This window comes from Ascaphus truei, chromosome 2, assembly GCF_040206685.1.
Source record: "Ascaphus truei isolate aAscTru1 chromosome 2, aAscTru1.hap1, whole genome shotgun sequence".
Taxonomy (NCBI): domain Eukaryota; kingdom Metazoa; phylum Chordata; class Amphibia; order Anura; family Ascaphidae; genus Ascaphus; species Ascaphus truei.
This window is the reverse complement of record NC_134484.1, coordinates 115789130-115806120: the sequence shown is the minus strand read 5'-3', so window position 1 is coordinate 115806120 and position 16991 is coordinate 115789130. Positions and strand designations below refer to the sequence as shown.

General features: G+C 47.5%; 1 protein-coding gene across 1 annotated transcript in view; it reads left to right on the top strand.

Moving 5' to 3' along the window:
• The first annotated feature begins 8287 nt into the window (after positions 1 to 8287).
• Positions 8288 to 16991, top strand: part of LOC142488125 (uncharacterized) — a 77357-nt gene continuing 68653 nt past the window's right edge. Inside the window, exon 1 of the mRNA XM_075588497.1 lies at positions 8288 to 8417. Coding sequence (XP_075444612.1) covers positions 8288 to 8417 — 130 coding nt within the window. The remainder of the gene's footprint in view (positions 8418 to 16991) is intronic.

Here is a 16991-nt window from a genome sequence, read left to right as displayed (position 1 = left end):
TGGACATGTCACGTTTAGTTTTCTGAGGAAAAAAGAGAGATCCAGCGCTCCACGGATTTCAAGATAATGAATTTATTGTGCCACACATAAATTCATTAAATTCATTATCTTGAAATCCGTGGAGCGCTGGATCTCTCTTTTTTCCTCAGTGTACTTTGGAATTTCCTGGCAGGTACTTCCTTGAACCAGCAGCACCGGTAAACTGTATGTATTTATTCATATATTGTGGTGTGCAGCCTTAAACCCCTCTACGTTTAGTTTTCTAACACCTTTATTACATGTAACCTCTAGACCAGGGGGGCGCACAAAATTTTATGGGAGTGGTGTGGTGCTTACAGAGGCCGCGCCCTGTTCCCCATGACATTTAAATTAAATGCCAGAATAAAGGTTTTAGATCTTACCACACTCTTTATAGATAATTGCAGTGGGTGTCCTTTTTCTTTGTTAGGTGCAGACAGTTGAAGAGTGGCTGGGATCCCACTTCGGCCACATAGTTAAAGCTATAGTATATTAGAATGCATACAAATGTGTCTAATCATGTGTCAATGTGTTAATGAATTACATTGTTCCAAACTACACATTCAAATATACCTAGATAAGAGAAAGGCAATTACTCCAATTTCTATGTGTGTATATGTATAAAAGTATATGTGTGTATATGTATAAAAGTATATGTGTGTGTATATGTATAAAAGTATATGTGTGTGTATATGTATAAAAGTATATGTGTGTGTGTGTATGTATATAAGTATATGTGTGTGTGTGTGTATATGTATATAAGTATATGTGTGCGTGTATGTGTATTTAAGTATATATATATATATATATATATATATATATATATATATATATATATATATATATATATATACAGTCATGTGAAAAAGAAAGTACACCCTCTTTGAATTCCTTGATTTTACATATCAGGACATAATAACAATTATCTGTTCCTTAGCAGGTCTTAAAATTAGGTTAATACTGTGACGGGAGCTTTGTGACAGGCTATTAATAATACACACCAAAATAATATATATATGTAGCCATGCATAATAATGACTGCATACATCTTCTCTGTTAGCAGTAAGTCCTGGTACACACAGGCCTGCCCACAGTAGTTATGGAGGTTTTCCCTCACACCCAAGTGTGGTGCCCTGTGTAAGGATGGGAGTGGCTGTATGCTCTGAGTCCCTGGATAGTGACCTCAGAGATGCGTCTGCCCCCTGAGGTATAAAGGGCACAACACTGACAGTTAGTGTTGTTGTTCGGAGCAGAGAGTAAACCGAAGATACAGATATTGTAGGAACACTTTTGTGACCCTAGTGCAGTAACTAGCGGGAGCATAGTGATAATTCCAGTGTGTTTACGCCACGCTGTGTCCAGGGACCTGGCACAGTGGTGATCTCCCTAGGAGAAAGGGAATCCCACTTCATTATTGGAGGGCGTACCTGGCAAAGGGACATCACGCAGAGATGCGCGGCTAGAGCTGGCAGCTGCATGGGGCAGTCTGCTACATCCCTGTACTTAATAAAGATGTCCTTGAAAACAAGAACCCCACTGTGTGAGTGTGAGCTTACTCGACAGTGGATGGCACCAAGAAGGAGTTCCTCACCAGGACCATCTCCCTGCGGAAGCACAGATCCTGATGAGGTGGAGGCGCTGCACATGATGTAAGTTGGACTCGTACCCACTACCTCAGCTACCTGTCCTGATGACATCCCCTAATAACACCAAGCGGGAGACTCAGGAGTCCTGTTACTTGCAGGTGCACCACCATACACGATCACGTAATGGGGATTGGTTAGATTACCCGGGCCAATGTGAGATTGGGGGGGGGAAAACCCGTTACAATTGGAGGCGCTGCTGAGAGGACCTGTTAACAGGACAGGCTTTTGCTAGGCACACAATAGGAAACAGGGAGAGTGTCTGCTGCCACTCTGTGCTGGAAAGGGAAAATCTAGGGGTAGTCAGGAGAACGAAAAACCTCGCAAAGCACGCCCTAGACTGACCTAAGGAGTTAGTGAGTCTGGAGCCGGGGGCTATAGCTGTCCTAGTCACCTTGAGGTAGCGCTAGGGGTAGGATGCCTGAAGGGATAGCCTGTTAACGTGGTCAGGAATTCTGGAGAGGATCTGCACTAGGCTAGCCAAAAGTAGGTCGACGCCCAAAGTACTGCATGGAAGAGCCAGAGTACTCTAGTCTCCATTCCAGATCACTTACCGAAGGGAGCACAGATTGGAGGAAGGAGATACAGTAGACACAGAAAGAGTGAGCCTAGCCTGAGGTAGTGCAAACACGAGTCAGATCTACGTTAGGTACACAAGGTGGTGCACAAGGCATGTTTATTGTACAGATGTGGTAGCTGCCCCGCAGAGCGGAGCTCCACGTACAGAAAATCGGTGTTCAACGATCACGAGAGACCTGTCAGAATGGAGGATCTGTACAGAACAGAAGGTCCAGGATGGCGGAGAGAGAGAACCACAAGAATGGAGGATCTGCATAGAGCAGAAGGTCCAGGATTGCGGTCAGAGGAAGAACACGCATATGAACTGTGCGTGGACGAAGAACAAGCTACAGAAGAGACTTTTGTGAGTTTGTTGTGGAATGGCGTGAAAGCCGTGGCTGCGCCGTGTTTGTCCTGCCTATGTTCTTGGGAAGATACCCCCGAGAATAGTGAGGATGATAGTCTTGCGAGATGGGAAGAGCGAAATGGACTTTGTTATACCCCAATTAACAAACAGCCAGACGCTGCCTTCAATGACAGAAAAGACAATGCTTACCAAGATGGCGGTTCCCGCTTCCCTGGGACGCCGCGTGGGCATGCTGCAGAAAGTCTTGCAACTTTGCAGTCTGCTAAATGTTGGCCAGGATTGGCGCCAACCAGAAAACTCCACCCCGCTGAGGAGTTTGGCGCGAAAACTGGAGCCGCGCCCTCATGGACTATGACTCACTCCGCACCTGTGCTGGGTCAGCCTACAAGTCTACGAGACATCCCCCTAGTTTCAACCAGGGGGAGTGGTTTGCGGTTTCACCGGATGTCGACAGAGAAAATGAGAGGAAGGGTTGCTACATCAGCCCATGCCTTTCAGTTGCGAAGAGCCATTGACCAGTATAGACCTCTGAGACGAGTGCCTCCGCTGGTAAAGATGGCTGAAGCTGTTGATAAAGTGGACCAAGGTCCTGTGATTTCCACGCACCCTTATTCGGCTCCAGGAGGCTTCCTGGTGATCCGGGTGGAGGGTGTAGAGACTGTGGCGTGTCTGTGCCTGCAGTGCAGACTGCCGGGCGGAGCCGTGGGCAGCGAAGCCCGATGCCCCCACTGTGGACTGCAGTACATGTGGCCCATGACCACATTCGTACCGGTGCAATCTACGGGAATGACCGGAAATGTACCGGTGGCGACAGAAGAGCAGCCGGGAGCTCTCTGGAATAAGAGTCCAAGTCCCGCAGAGTCGGAGCCAAGAGTGGTGCTTCCGACAGAGAAACTCAGCCATCGGAGAGGTGATCACCGAGGAGCCCATCACCGGTCTCCTACTGGGATGCCTCGGCCGAACTGCAAACTGGAATCCTCGGACGAGGAGTGTGCAAGGCTGGCGAGTAAGACAGTCATCAGACGAGACTGTCATACCATTGGTACGCCATGGAGGGATGAAATTCCTCGTGGTGTGGAGACGCGGAGTCGTGTGTCTCCCGTACCACGACCATCAAATCGCCGGAGTCCCACTGCCGTGGTGACTAGTGGATCGGACGGAGGCCGATCTACCCCGACCCTGCACGGGACTAAGACACCGTGTCTGTCGCAGACCCAGGGAGTGGAAGATCCGGAGGAGCGAGTCCAGAGCCAGACTGGATCGTGTAGCAGAATGGCGTTGGAGGAGATCCTTGTGGAGGAAGAGATTCCGCTTGGGAATCCACCGCCAGATGGCGTCGCAGCACGTGCGTGTGCGGAAGTGGTGCCGGAGGACCAGGGAGGCCCCGAGTGGGAGATGGTGCCGCCTCTGCGATCGAGCAGCGGGAAGCGATCCCCTATTATCCAGGGGAATGGGCGGTTGAACGGAAAGCCCAGGAGTCCCAAGGTTGAAGACAAAGATGGACTTTGTGGCGATGCTAAGGCAGGTACCGCTGGGGAGCAGGTCGAAACCCTGTCCGTGCCTACTGGTCGGTCCCGTCCCCAAACCCCGTCCACACCCAAGGTTAGTCCTACGGCCCTAGCTAAAGCCCCTGTACCCGTCCCTATCCTATTTGGATCTAGTTCCAGTTTAGGGTTGTCCGGGGAGTCACGGGGTCCTTTTGATGATCGGACTGGGAGCCTGGACTTGGGTACGTCGGATGATGGGTCGGAGGGAGGAGGGAGCATGTCCCGACAAGTGTCGGTGTTCAGTGATTGTCCTAGCGGGATGAGTATCACTGTTAGGAATACCTCTCATCGCAAGGGAATTAATACCCGATCTGAGGGTACATCTGGAGTGTCTTCTGGTGGGCCTGATGAGGAGTCCCTAGAAGAGAATGTAGATTCTAGCTCCGAGGAACGGAAGGAGACTAGGTGGTGGGCCCCCTTGTACGAGGGGTATGTCTCGTGGTTTGACCGCACCCGCTTTATTTTAGAGAGAGAGGGGGTGGTTGATCACTGGTGGGCTGCCGGGGATTTTGATGATGAATCCTACCTTAGGGCTCTAAGGGTACGATGGGACCGTATACAGGCAGGCCTAATTTTCCCTAAGGGGTCCGCAGGGTTAGATGATCCGGTGGAGACACATGAGCCCCTAGCCTGGGTGTTGCCCGGGACGGCTGGTCAAACCAGTTTAACTAGGGCTTGCAGAGCTGAGCGAGCTATCATTGCCAAGTACAGGAAGTCCCATGGGCTTGATTACCCCTATGTCCCTGAACCTCTAATGACAGAGATAGAGGAGAATAGGGAGAGATGGCTCAAGAATGATATTCAGTATTATATCATTGAGAGAGGGGGAGCCATTAAAGGTATACAGGCCGAGCAGAGGGTAGCTTAACTGATGCAGGTCTGGAAGATAGGGCGCAGTGTACATATGCACAAGGTGGTGTACTGTAATGAGAGAGGAGTACCACGGGAATACAGCGTGACAGTGCATGATGCCGCGGGGCGAGAGGTGAAGAAGCCAGATCCTCGGCATTACTATTGAGTGTCCAATAGAGTGGTCTGTTGTTTCTTTTGCGCTCCCTGCTGGTCGGTGAGTGTACTGAGCTTTCATTATTATGTTCATGTAATGATGTTTGCTGTGTTATTTGTGTGTTCTTTTGCAGTGTTTCCTGGCGCAAGGTACACCAAATTTAGGTCCCAGCCGGGACGGTGGGTATTCACCAGGGGGAGTATGTAGCCATGCATAATAATGACTGCATACATCTTCTCTGTTAGCAGTAAGTCCTGGTACACACAGGGCTGCCCACAGTAGTTATGGAGGTTTTCCCTCACACCCAAGTGTGGTGCCCTGTGTAAGGATGGGAGTGGCTGTATGCTCTGAGTCCCTGGATAGTGACCTCAGAGATGCATCTGCCCCCTGAGGTATAAAGGGCACAACACTGACAGTTAGTGTTGTTGTTCGGAGCAGAGAGTAAACCGAAGATACAGATATTGTAGGAACACTTTTGTGACCCTAGTGCAGTAACTAGCGGGAGCATAGTGATAATTCCAGTGTGTTTACGCCACGCTGTGTCCAGGGACCTGGCACAGTGGTGATCTCCCTAGGAGAAAGGGAATCCCACTTCATTATTGGAGGGCGTACCTGGCAAAGGGACATCACGCAGAGATGCGCGGCTAGAGCTGGCAGCTGCATGGGGCAGTCTGCTACATCCCTGTACTTAATAAAGATGTCCTTGAAAACAAGAACCCCACTGTGTGAGTGTGAGCTTACTCGACAGTGGATGGCACCAAGAAGGAGTTCCTCACCAGGACCATCTCCCTGCGGAAGCACAGATCCTGATGAGGTGGAGGCGCTGCACATGATGTAAGTTGGACTCGTACCCACTACCTCAGCTACCTGTCCTGATGACATCCCCTAATAACACCAAGCGGGAGACTCAGGAGTCCTGTTACTTGCAGGTGCACCACCATACACGATCACGTAATGGGGATTGGTTAGATTACCCGGGCCAATGTGAGATTGGGGGGGGGAAAACCCGTTACAATTGGAGGCGCTGCTGAGAGGACCTGTTAACAGGACAGGCTTTTGCTAGGCACACAATAGGAAACAGGGAGAGTGTCTGCTGCCACTCTGTGCTGGAAAGGGAAAATCTAGGGGTAGTCAGGAGAACGAAAAACCTCGCAAAGCACGCCCTAGACTGACCTAAGGAGTTAGTGAGTCTGGAGCCGGGGGCTATAGCTGTCCTAGTCACCTTGAGGTAGCGCTAGGGGTAGGATGCCTGAAGGGATAGCCTGTTAACGTGGTCAGGAATTCTGGAGAGGATCTGCACTAGGCTAGCCAAAAGTAGGTCGACGCCCAAAGTACTGCATGGAAGAGCCAGAGTACTCTAGTCTCCATTCCAGATCACTTACCGAAGGGAGCACAGATTGGAGGAAGGAGATACAGTAGACACAGAAAGAGTGAGCCTAGCCTGAGGTAGTGCAAACACGAGTCAGATCTACGTTAGGTACACAAGGTGGTGCACAAGGCATGTTTATTGTACAGATGTGGTAGCTGCCCCGCAGAGCGGAGCTCCACGTACAGAAAATCGGTGTTCAACGATCACGAGAGACCTGTCAGAATGGAGGATCTGTACAGAACAGAAGGTCCAGGATGGCGGAGAGAGAGAACCACAAGAATGGAGGATCTGCATAGAGCAGAAGGTCCAGGATTGCGGTCAGAGGAAGAACACGCATATGAACTGTGCGTGGACGAAGAACAAGCTACAGAAGAGACTTTTGTGAGTTTGTTGTGGAATGGCGTGAAAGCCGTGGCTGCGCCGTGTTTGTCCTGCCTATGTTCTTGGGAAGATACCCCCGAGAATAGTGAGGATGATAGTCTTGCGAGATGGGAAGAGCGAAATGGACTTTGTTATACCCCAATTAACAAACAGCCAGACGCTGCCTTCAATGACAGAAAAGACAATGCTTACCAAGATGGCGGTTCCCGCTTCCCCGGGACGCCGCGTGGGCATGCTGCAGAAAGTCTTGCAACTTTGCAGTCTGCTAAATGTTGGCCAGGATTGGCGCCAACCAGAAAACTCCACCCCGCTGAGGAGTTTGGCGCGAAAGCTGGAGCCGCTCCCTCATGGACTATGACTCACTCCGCACCTGTGCTGGGTCAGCCTACAAGTCTACAAGACATCCCCCTAGTTTCAACCAGGGGGAGTGGTTTGCGGTTTCACCGGATGTCGACAGAGAAAATGAGAGGAAGGGTTGCTACATCAGCCCATGCCTTTCAGTTGCGAAGAGCCATTGACCAGTATAGACCTCTGAGACGAGTGCCTCCGCTGGTAAAGATGGCTGAAGCTGTTGATAAAGTGGACCAAGGTCCTGTGATTTCCACGCACCCTTATTCGGCTCCAGGAGGCTTCCTGGTGATCCGGGTGGAGGGTGTAGAGACTGTGGCGTGTCTGTGCCTGCAGTGCAGACTGCCGGGCGGAGCCGTGGGCAGCGAAGCCCGATGCCCCCACTGTGGACTGCAGTACATGTGGCCCATGACCACATTCGTACCGGTGCAATCTACGGGAATGACCGGAAATGTACCGGTGGCGACAGAAGAGCAGCCGGGAGCTCTCTGGAATAAGAGTCCAAGTCCCGCAGAGTCGGAGTCAAGAGTGGTGCTTCCGACAGAGAAACTCAGCCATCGGAGAGGTGATCACCGAGGAGCCCATCACCGGTCTCCTACTGGGATGCCTCGGCCGAACTGCAAACTGGAATCCTCGGACGAGGAGTGTGCAAGGCTGGCGAGTAAGACAGTCATCAGACGAGACTGTCATACCATTGGTACGCCATGGAGGGATGAAATTCCTCGTGGTGTGGAGACGCGGAGTCGTGTGTCTCCCGTACCACGACCATCAAATCGCCGGAGTCCCACTGCCGTGGTGACTAGTGGATCGGACGGAGGCCGATCTACCCCGACCCTGCACGGGACTAAGACACCGTGTCTGTCGCAGACCCAGGGAGTGGAAGATCCGGAGGAGCGAGTCCAGAGCCAGACTGGATCGCGTAGCAGAATGGCGTTGGAGGAGATCCTTGTGGAGGAAGAGATTCCGCTTGGGAATCCACCGCCAGATGGCGTCACAGCACGTGCGTGTGCGGAAGTGGTGCCGGAGGACCAGGGAGGCCCCGAGTGGGAGATGGTGCCGCCTCTGCGATCGAGCAGCGGGAAGCGATCCCCTATTATCCAGGGGAATGGGCGGTTGAACGGAAAGCCCAGGAGTCCCAAGGTTGAAGACAAAGATGGACTTTGTGGCGATGCTAAGGCAGGTACCGCTGGGGAGCAGGTCGAAACCCTGTCCGTGCCTACTGGTCGGTCCCGTCCCCAAACCCCGTCCACACCCAAGGTTAGTCCTACGGCCCTAGCTAAAGCCCCTGTACCCGTCCCTATCCTATTTGGATCTAGTTCCAGTTTAGGGTTGTCCGGGGAGTCACGGGGTCCTTTTGATGATCGGACTGGGAGCCTGGACTTGGGTACGTCGGATGATGGGTCGGAGGGAGGAGGGAGCATGTCCCGACAAGTGTCGGTGTTCAGTGATTGTCCTAGCGGGATGAGTATCACTGTTAGGAATACCTCTCATCGCAAGGGAATTAATACCCGATCTGAGGGTACATCTGGAGTGTCTTCTGGTGGGCCTGATGAGGAGTCCCTAGAAGAGAATGTAGATTCTAGCTCCGAGGAACGGAAGGAGACTAGGTGGTGGGCCCCCTTGTACGAGGGGTATGTCTCGTGGTTTGACCGCACCCGCTTTATTTTAGAGAGAGAGGGGGTGGTTGATCACTGGTGGGCTGCCGGGGATTTTGATGATGAATCCTACCTTAGGGCTCTAAGGGTACGATGGGACCGTATACAGGCAGGCCTAATTTTCCCTAAGGGGTCCGCAGGGTTAGATGATCCGGTGGAGACACATGAGCCCCTAGCCTGGGTGTTGCCCGGGACGGCTGGTCAAACCAGTTTAACTAGGGCTTGCAGAGCTGAGCGAGCTATCATTGCCAAGTACAGGAAGTCCCATGGGCTTGATTACCCCTATGTCCCTGAACCTCTAATGACAGAGATAGAGGAGAATAGGGAGAGATGGCTCAAGAATGATATTCAGTATTATATCATTGAGAGAGGGGGAGCCATTAAAGGTATACAGGCCGAGCAGAGGGTAGCTTAACTGATGCGGGTCTGGAAGATAGGGCGCAGTGTACATATGCACAAGGTGGTGTACTGTAATGAGAGAGGAGTACCACGGGAATACAGCGTGACAGTGCATGATGCCGCGGGGCGAGAGGTGAAGAAGCCAGATCCTCGGCATTACTATTGAGTGTCCAATAGAGTGGTCTGTTGTTTCTTTTGCGCTCCCTGCTGGTCGGTGAGTGTACTGAGCTTTCATTATTATGTTCATGTAATGATGTTTGCTGTGTTATTTGTGTGTTCTTTTGCAGTGTTTCCTGGCGCAAGGTACACCAAATTTAGGTCCCAGCCGGGACGGTGGGTATTCACCAGGGGGAGTATGTAGCCATGCATAATAATGACTGCATACATCTTCTCTGTTAGCAGTAAGTCCTGGTACACACAGGCCTGCCCACAGTAGTTATGGAGGTTTTCCCTCACACCCAAGTGTGGTGCCCTGTGTAAGGATGGGAGTGGCTGTATGCTCTGAGTCCCTGGATAGTGACCTCAGAGATGCGTCTGCCCCCTGAGGTATAAAGGGCACAACACTGACAGTTAGTGTTGTTGTTCGGAGCAGAGAGTAAACCGAAGATACAGATATTGTAGGAACACTTTTGTGACCCTAGTGCAGTAACTAGCGGGAGCATAGTGATAATTCCAGTGTGTTTACGCCACGCTGTGTCCAGGGACCTGGCACAGTGGTGATCTCCCTAGGAGAAAGGGAATCCCACTTCATTATTGGAGGGCGTACCTGGCAAAGGGACATCACGCAGAGATGCGCGGCTAGAGCTGGCAGCTGCATGGGGCAGTCTGCTACATCCCTGTACTTAATAAAGATGTCCTTGAAAACAAGAACCCCACTGTGTGAGTGTGAGCTTACTCGACAGTGGATGGCACCAAGAAGGAGTTCCTCACCAGGACCATCTCCCTGCGGAAGCACAGATCCTGATGAGGTGGAGGCGCTGCACATGATGTAAGTTGGACTCGTACCCACTACCTCAGCTACCTGTCCTGATGACATCCCCTAATAACACCAAGCGGGAGACTCAGGAGTCCTGTTACTTGCAGGTGCACCACCATACACGATCACGTAATGGGGATTGGTTAGATTACCCGGGCCAATGTGAGATTGGGGGGGGGAAAACCCGTTACATATATATATATATATAACTGGGTTGAACTAGGACGAGACTTAGATATAATAAAATATAATATATTCCTTGACAAAGGCGAACACACAAAATATACAAATAACAGGCAAAATATAGACACTTACTTAAAGATTAGGACAAGAAAGCCATCAGGATACAGGATGGGCCATTTCTTCCACAATTCAGTTGGCATCACAGCAATATATGCAGCCCATGAATGAAGACTCATGCATGAAGACACAGGCATGAAGACATGCAGACATGAAGACATTTGAGTAAGGGTTAACTCTGACTTAAATACCATGTCAAACTCCTCCCTAGATGCCAAAAAGGCTAGCAAAAGTCTTTGTAGCAGATTTTGGACTTGCGAAGTATCACACTTAAAAATTCAGTTCCTTTGGTCCCTGGGCCCAGCATAAACAATTGGGCAATTTAGCCTTTGATCACCAGGCTATGTAAATTCTATAAGTAGAGAAATGTCTACCGCTCTCCGGTTGTATATGATACTGTGTAGGTGTGTATACAGGGAACAGGGTGCATACGGGAATAAGGTATATCAGAATACGTGGATTGGTCACAGGTGTGATCAAAAAGGCTCCTATTTGCACTCACTGTTACCAGAATGATCGGCTAGGAAAAATTAAATCCTTGGGGTTTCCCCCATAGCCGTACATCAAAATATTGTTAAAACCAAATTTATTCAACACATCTATTACAATATAAGTAAAAATCAATAAAACAACCACTGTGTGGCTCAGGCGGAAGGGAAAGGGGATATGAGCAGCGGGGGGTTGGGAGAAAGAGATACAGGTATGTTTACTAGAGCTATATTGCTCCAGAAACTTTAGTTAACATGTGGTGTGTCTCCTATATTCCATATTCGCATATATCACCGCATAAGTAATTTACTCTACATGCGGATTTCGTATTTGCACAGTTGCACGTATTAATATACTCATATATGCCTCAACCATTTAGTGCTTAATTGTACGGGATCGCAGTATTGTCGCTGACTGCGCCGCGTTAATTCAGTATTGCTGTGTATCACTGTTCACCGGTTGCAATACCAGTCCTTTAAACACCTGGTTAATACTCAGATAAAACCATAGCAACCGCTATCAATCTGATGGAGACATACGACCTGATTATCTCTGGCTGTTCAGGATGCCAGTGTCACGCCGCTCGTTGTCCACGTTCCCGCGCTCTCTAGTGACGTCACAGAGTCGACGTCATCACGTACCACGTACCGACGTACGTTTCGCGCCGCTGGCGCTTCGTTAGGGTGATGGGAGTGTAAATTCTAGCAAGATGTCCTTCCTGCTCATTACCATAACAGAGGGAGTTTGCAGTTTTCAGAACAGATTCCAAATCCCATATACACTGTAAATAACTTCATAAGTTCAGTTTAGTAATACTTACTGGCACGCGAGACATATTAATACATTCCGGCCCGCGTGACGCTCCCAATAAGACTAAATATTACCATGTACTGTAGTACTAAAATTAAGAGAGATATTAATATCTGGCTCTTAGTATCTGTTAGATATCAAGTGTTTAGAATCATTAGTTGGGGCTCGGTCCCACGAATACACATATGTAATGTTTAGCATGTTCCGCCGAGGACATCTCATAATATTCTTATATTTAATAAGGTCACCCATTCTGATTTTCTCCTTGGGTAGCCGCACCCCTGGCCCCCATCAAAAAATCCTTTGAAGCAGGAACCCCTGGGTGGTGGACATTTGTCACCTGGTGCTAAATGTCACACCCAATGTCCCAGCCTGGGTCTAGCTGTCTCTAGCAATATTCCCTTGGCCTGCAAATTAGGTATTAACATACTGTGCACCAAAAACCCCGTCTGCTTTTCACACCCAACTTCAATCAAGCCTTTTGAAGTCCAGATTTTCTGAAAAGACACCCCACAGTTGTATTTTCTTAAACTGTAGCTTAGTAACCCCTTAAGCCCCAGTGTGTGTGGTGCAGACACTGGCCCAGAAACAATACATTTTTTACAGGGGAATAAGCATTTGGATATTGAAGTGAGGTAAAAACACATTACTGGACCTCAGTCCAGTTAACCCCTTGCTTCCCAGTTGAGGGTAGAGGGTGGCCAATTGGGGTGTAACCACTTTAATCCTGGGCCAAATCCTCCTCATCGTCACAAATACAACCTCAGATAAATAACATCACATGACATATTACACTGTGTCATGATTTATTTAACAAAAATAAAGCCAAAATGGAGAAGCCATGGGTGAAAAACTAAGTATACCTTATGATTCAATAGCCTGTAGAACCACCTTTAGCAGCAATAACTTGAAGTAATCGTTTTCTGTATGACTTTATCAGCCTCTCACATCGTTGTTGAGGAATTTTGGCCCACTCTTCTTTACAACGTTGCTTCAGTTCATTGTGGTTTGTGGGCATTTGTTTATGCACAGCTCTCTTAAGGTCTAGCCACAGCATTTCAATCGGGTTGAGATCTGACTTTGACTGGGCCATTGCAACACCTTGATTCTTTTCTTTTTCAGCCATTCTGTTGTAGATTTGCTGGTGTGCTTGGGATCATTGTCCTGTTGCATGACCCAATTTCGGCTAAGCTTTAGCTGTCGGACAGATGGCCTCACATTTGACTCTAGAATACTTTGGTATACAGAGGAGTTCATGGTCGACTCAATGACTGTAAGGTTCCCAGATCCTGTGGCTGCAAAAACAAACCCAAATCATCACCCCTCCACCTCCGTGCTTGACAGTTGGTATGGGGTGTTTGTGCTGATATGCTGTGTTTGGTTTTAACCAAACGTGGCGCTGTGCATTATGGCCAAACATCACCACTTTGGTCTCGTCTGTCCATAGGACATTGTTCCAGAAGTCTTGTGGTTTGTTCAGATGCAACTTTGCAAACCTAAGCCATGCTGCCATGTTCTTTTTAGAGAGAAGAGGCTTTCTCCTGGCAACCCTTTCAAACAAACCATTCTTGTTCAGTGTTTTTCTAATTGTACTGTCATGAACTTTAACATTTAACATTCTAACTGAGGCCTGTAGACTCTGAGATGTAACTCTTGGTATTTTTTGCAATTTCTCTGAGCATTGCACGGTCTGACCTTGGGGTGAATTTGCTGGGACGTCCACTCCTGTGTAGATTGGCAACAGTCTTGAATGCTTTCCACTTTTGAATAATCTTTATCACTGTAGAATGATGGACTTTAAATTGTTTGGAAATGGCCTTATAACCCTTCCCAGATTGATGGGCAGCAACAATTGCTTCTCTAAGATCATTGCTGATGTCTTTCCTCCTTGGCATTGTGTTAACACACCTGAATGCTCCAGACCAGCAAACTGCCAAAACTTTGGCTTTTATTGAGGTGGTCACACTTGCTGATGATCAATTAATCAAGGGCATTTGATTAGCAGCACCTGTCTGCTACTTAGCATCTTCATTCCTATGGAAGCTGTAAGGGTGTACTCTATTTTTGTTAATCATGACACGGTGTAATATGTCATGTGTTGTTGTTCATCTGAGGTTGTATTTACCTTATTTTTAGACCTGCTAAGGAACAGATGATTGTTATTATGTTCTGATATGTAAAACCATGGAATTCAAAGAGGGTGTACTTTCTTTTTCACATGACTGTATATATATATATATATATATATATATATATATATATATATATATATATATATATATATATATGAAAATACATATACTCAGAAAATGTAAAATGTACACACACACACACATACACAAAAAAAACACAATCAATGAACATTTGGTGCCAAAATAACACAGGATAAGGGGTATATAAGTTTTCACTTTGTCACAGATTTGTGTAAATATTTTACCTGACAAAGGGAGATCCCCGAAACGTTGTGCGTTTGCAACCTGCAAATAAAACAGTTTATTATGCTATAATGTCTTGAGTAAGACTTTATTAGAACAGTGCGGCAAGGAAATATCCACCTTCAAGTTTAAATTAAATGCCCGGGGAGCGCAAGAGGCCTGTGTAAGTCCCTTAGCTTGTCTCCAGTAACTTCTGTCAAATGACGCCGCGGGTCACATGACATTGCATTGCCATGGCAACGCGATGTGTCGTGACGCCAGAAAACACAGGAGAAAAGGTAAGGGAAGGTGGCGCAGGGGGGAGGGGGTGAGAGCAGGCAGTCGGGTGCATGCAAAAACTTTGGCGCACCCCATGCCCTAGACCTTTTGCCTGCTGCATTAGCCAACTCATAAGGCAAAGCCTGGGACAAGGGAAATACAGAATCAGTGGGCCCATTTTTGTCCTTTTTAGACTCATCAGTTTCACCGTTGTCACTGATTCTGCATTATGAAGTTGATAGTGGTTGGAAAACATTGATTTAAATGAAAAAGTTAAAGTAAAGGCAGTTTTGAAAATAACTTCTTTTTGAATTGGGGAATTGTGACTGAATTGATTTTCAGATTAATATTTTGGTCATATGCCTCTTACTTTTGCAATGTATTTTTATTGCTAACAATATGTGTGTCCAATAAAATAAATCTTTCCTAACACGTTTTTTAAAATTGAAAATGCCTCAAGCAGAAAAAAAACAGAAAATTATCTGTCAAAGTATACTTATGTTGGAAAGAAACTCACAAGTAGGTAAAATCCCAAAGATATCTCTAGTCTAGTTTGAACAGTGCAATATAAATATCTTTAGGATTTTACGTACCTGTGAGTTTTGTTCAATTTATATATCTCAATAGATATAGCACCTATGTTCAATTTGCTTCTAATTAGCAATCCTGAGCAGTCTTTATCTAAGCAGGTTTACACTTATGTTTGCCTTGCTACACGCTCCTTAGAAATGTGTTGTAGTATTGTAAGGCTGTGTTTATTGCGACGGCGACAGCGACGCAACGTCGCGTCAAAATGAATGCATTGCTACCATCGCGTGCGCTTATAGTAAGAGCGATGGAAGTCATCTCAATTTGATTTTTCCATGGACCGTAGCCTGACGTCGCCGTCGCCGGCACTATAAGCGTAGCCTAAGGCTCTACTAGCATTTGCAACTACAGTATGTAACCAATAACATATAGGGCATATTGTCCATGTAGGAGGTCAACATATTTGTTGATATAGCCAATTATTTTGCAGCAAATGTAGTTTTGTGAGAGAGCTGCATAGCAGACTGTAACATGTCTGACTGTCAGATGTACTGGCACTGTTACAAATAGGATGTCAACAAATAAGATATCAGATATGAAAAGAGGTCACTATGACTTCCAAGGAGATTTTTCTCATTTACATTACGTCTTGACACCTGCGGAAACTACTTTTATGAAGCTAAATTATTGACTATCCAATATTACTACCACAAACACATGGCATGTGCAGGCCTCAGAGCTATGCTCCTTTCTATTTGAATGAAATACGGTTAACACACAATGCTTCTTTGGGGTAACAAGGTCACAGATATGTTACATTAAATCAACAATCAGTTGACCTTGCAGACTGCCCATTAGTGATTGTAATCCCTGCTGCCAGAACTCCAGACCAGCACATGTATTATAGATAATGGGGAACCCTCCCCAAACTTAATAGCCCTGAAGTGGCATGACCACGGTATAACAGCAGTTATAACTCAACAAACCAAATAATTGGGTCCCAGTTTGGCAAGCTACTAGTAAGTAACTGTGTACTATTGTAGGACCCTCCAAACTATCTATTACAAAGTCATTTTACCATACCTCCTTTGCGGAGATACTGGCACCCCATACTGTAACTCGGGAAGCCGGTGGTACTAAAGTCTGAAATTAATGCGGTTCAGCTCCGGAGACCTCCTACTTCAATACTGTGTTATTAAAATAAAATAAAAACAGTGCGATCGCCTGTAAGAGCTATGCCGGGAGATGCAGCTCTCTATGTGCAGTTATTACAGACCGCAGGCAGATCACATGGGCAGAACTTAGTAAAAGACACAGCAAAAGACACTGCTACCCCAAGCGGTAATGCATTTTACTACCTCACGGTAGCTGTCTAACAGTACGATAATTCTTTCTAAATACCGAGATAACACAAACGTACTCCACTCTGTGAACCGTACTGACCACACTACTAGCTAGTGGGTCGCGCTGAGACACGTGTCGGGTGAGACGTCCTGTGTGACGTCATCAGCGCGACCCACTAGCTAGTAGTGTGGTCAGTACGGTTCACAGAGTGGAGTACAATTAGCTAAAAAGATGTGGGCCAGTTGTGGATCCCACTAGCTAGGATTGCTTTCCTGTTCATCTCACTATAAATCCCTGCACTCGGCGATTCAGGCACTCCCCTGCCATACACTCTGCAGTGTGTGGCAGAATCACTCGCAGCGTCTGACTCCAGCAAGCTGCTACACACACACGATCATTACTGCCTGTCTGGTATCTTTGGCCAAGTAGGTTAACTGTTTACCTCTTGGCACTTTTTGATACACACTCTGAGCTATGGGGAGCAAATGAATCATTGCCTCTGACTCCAGAAAGCTGCCTAAGCGATCACTACAGCTTGCTTAACATCCATGACAAAGTGG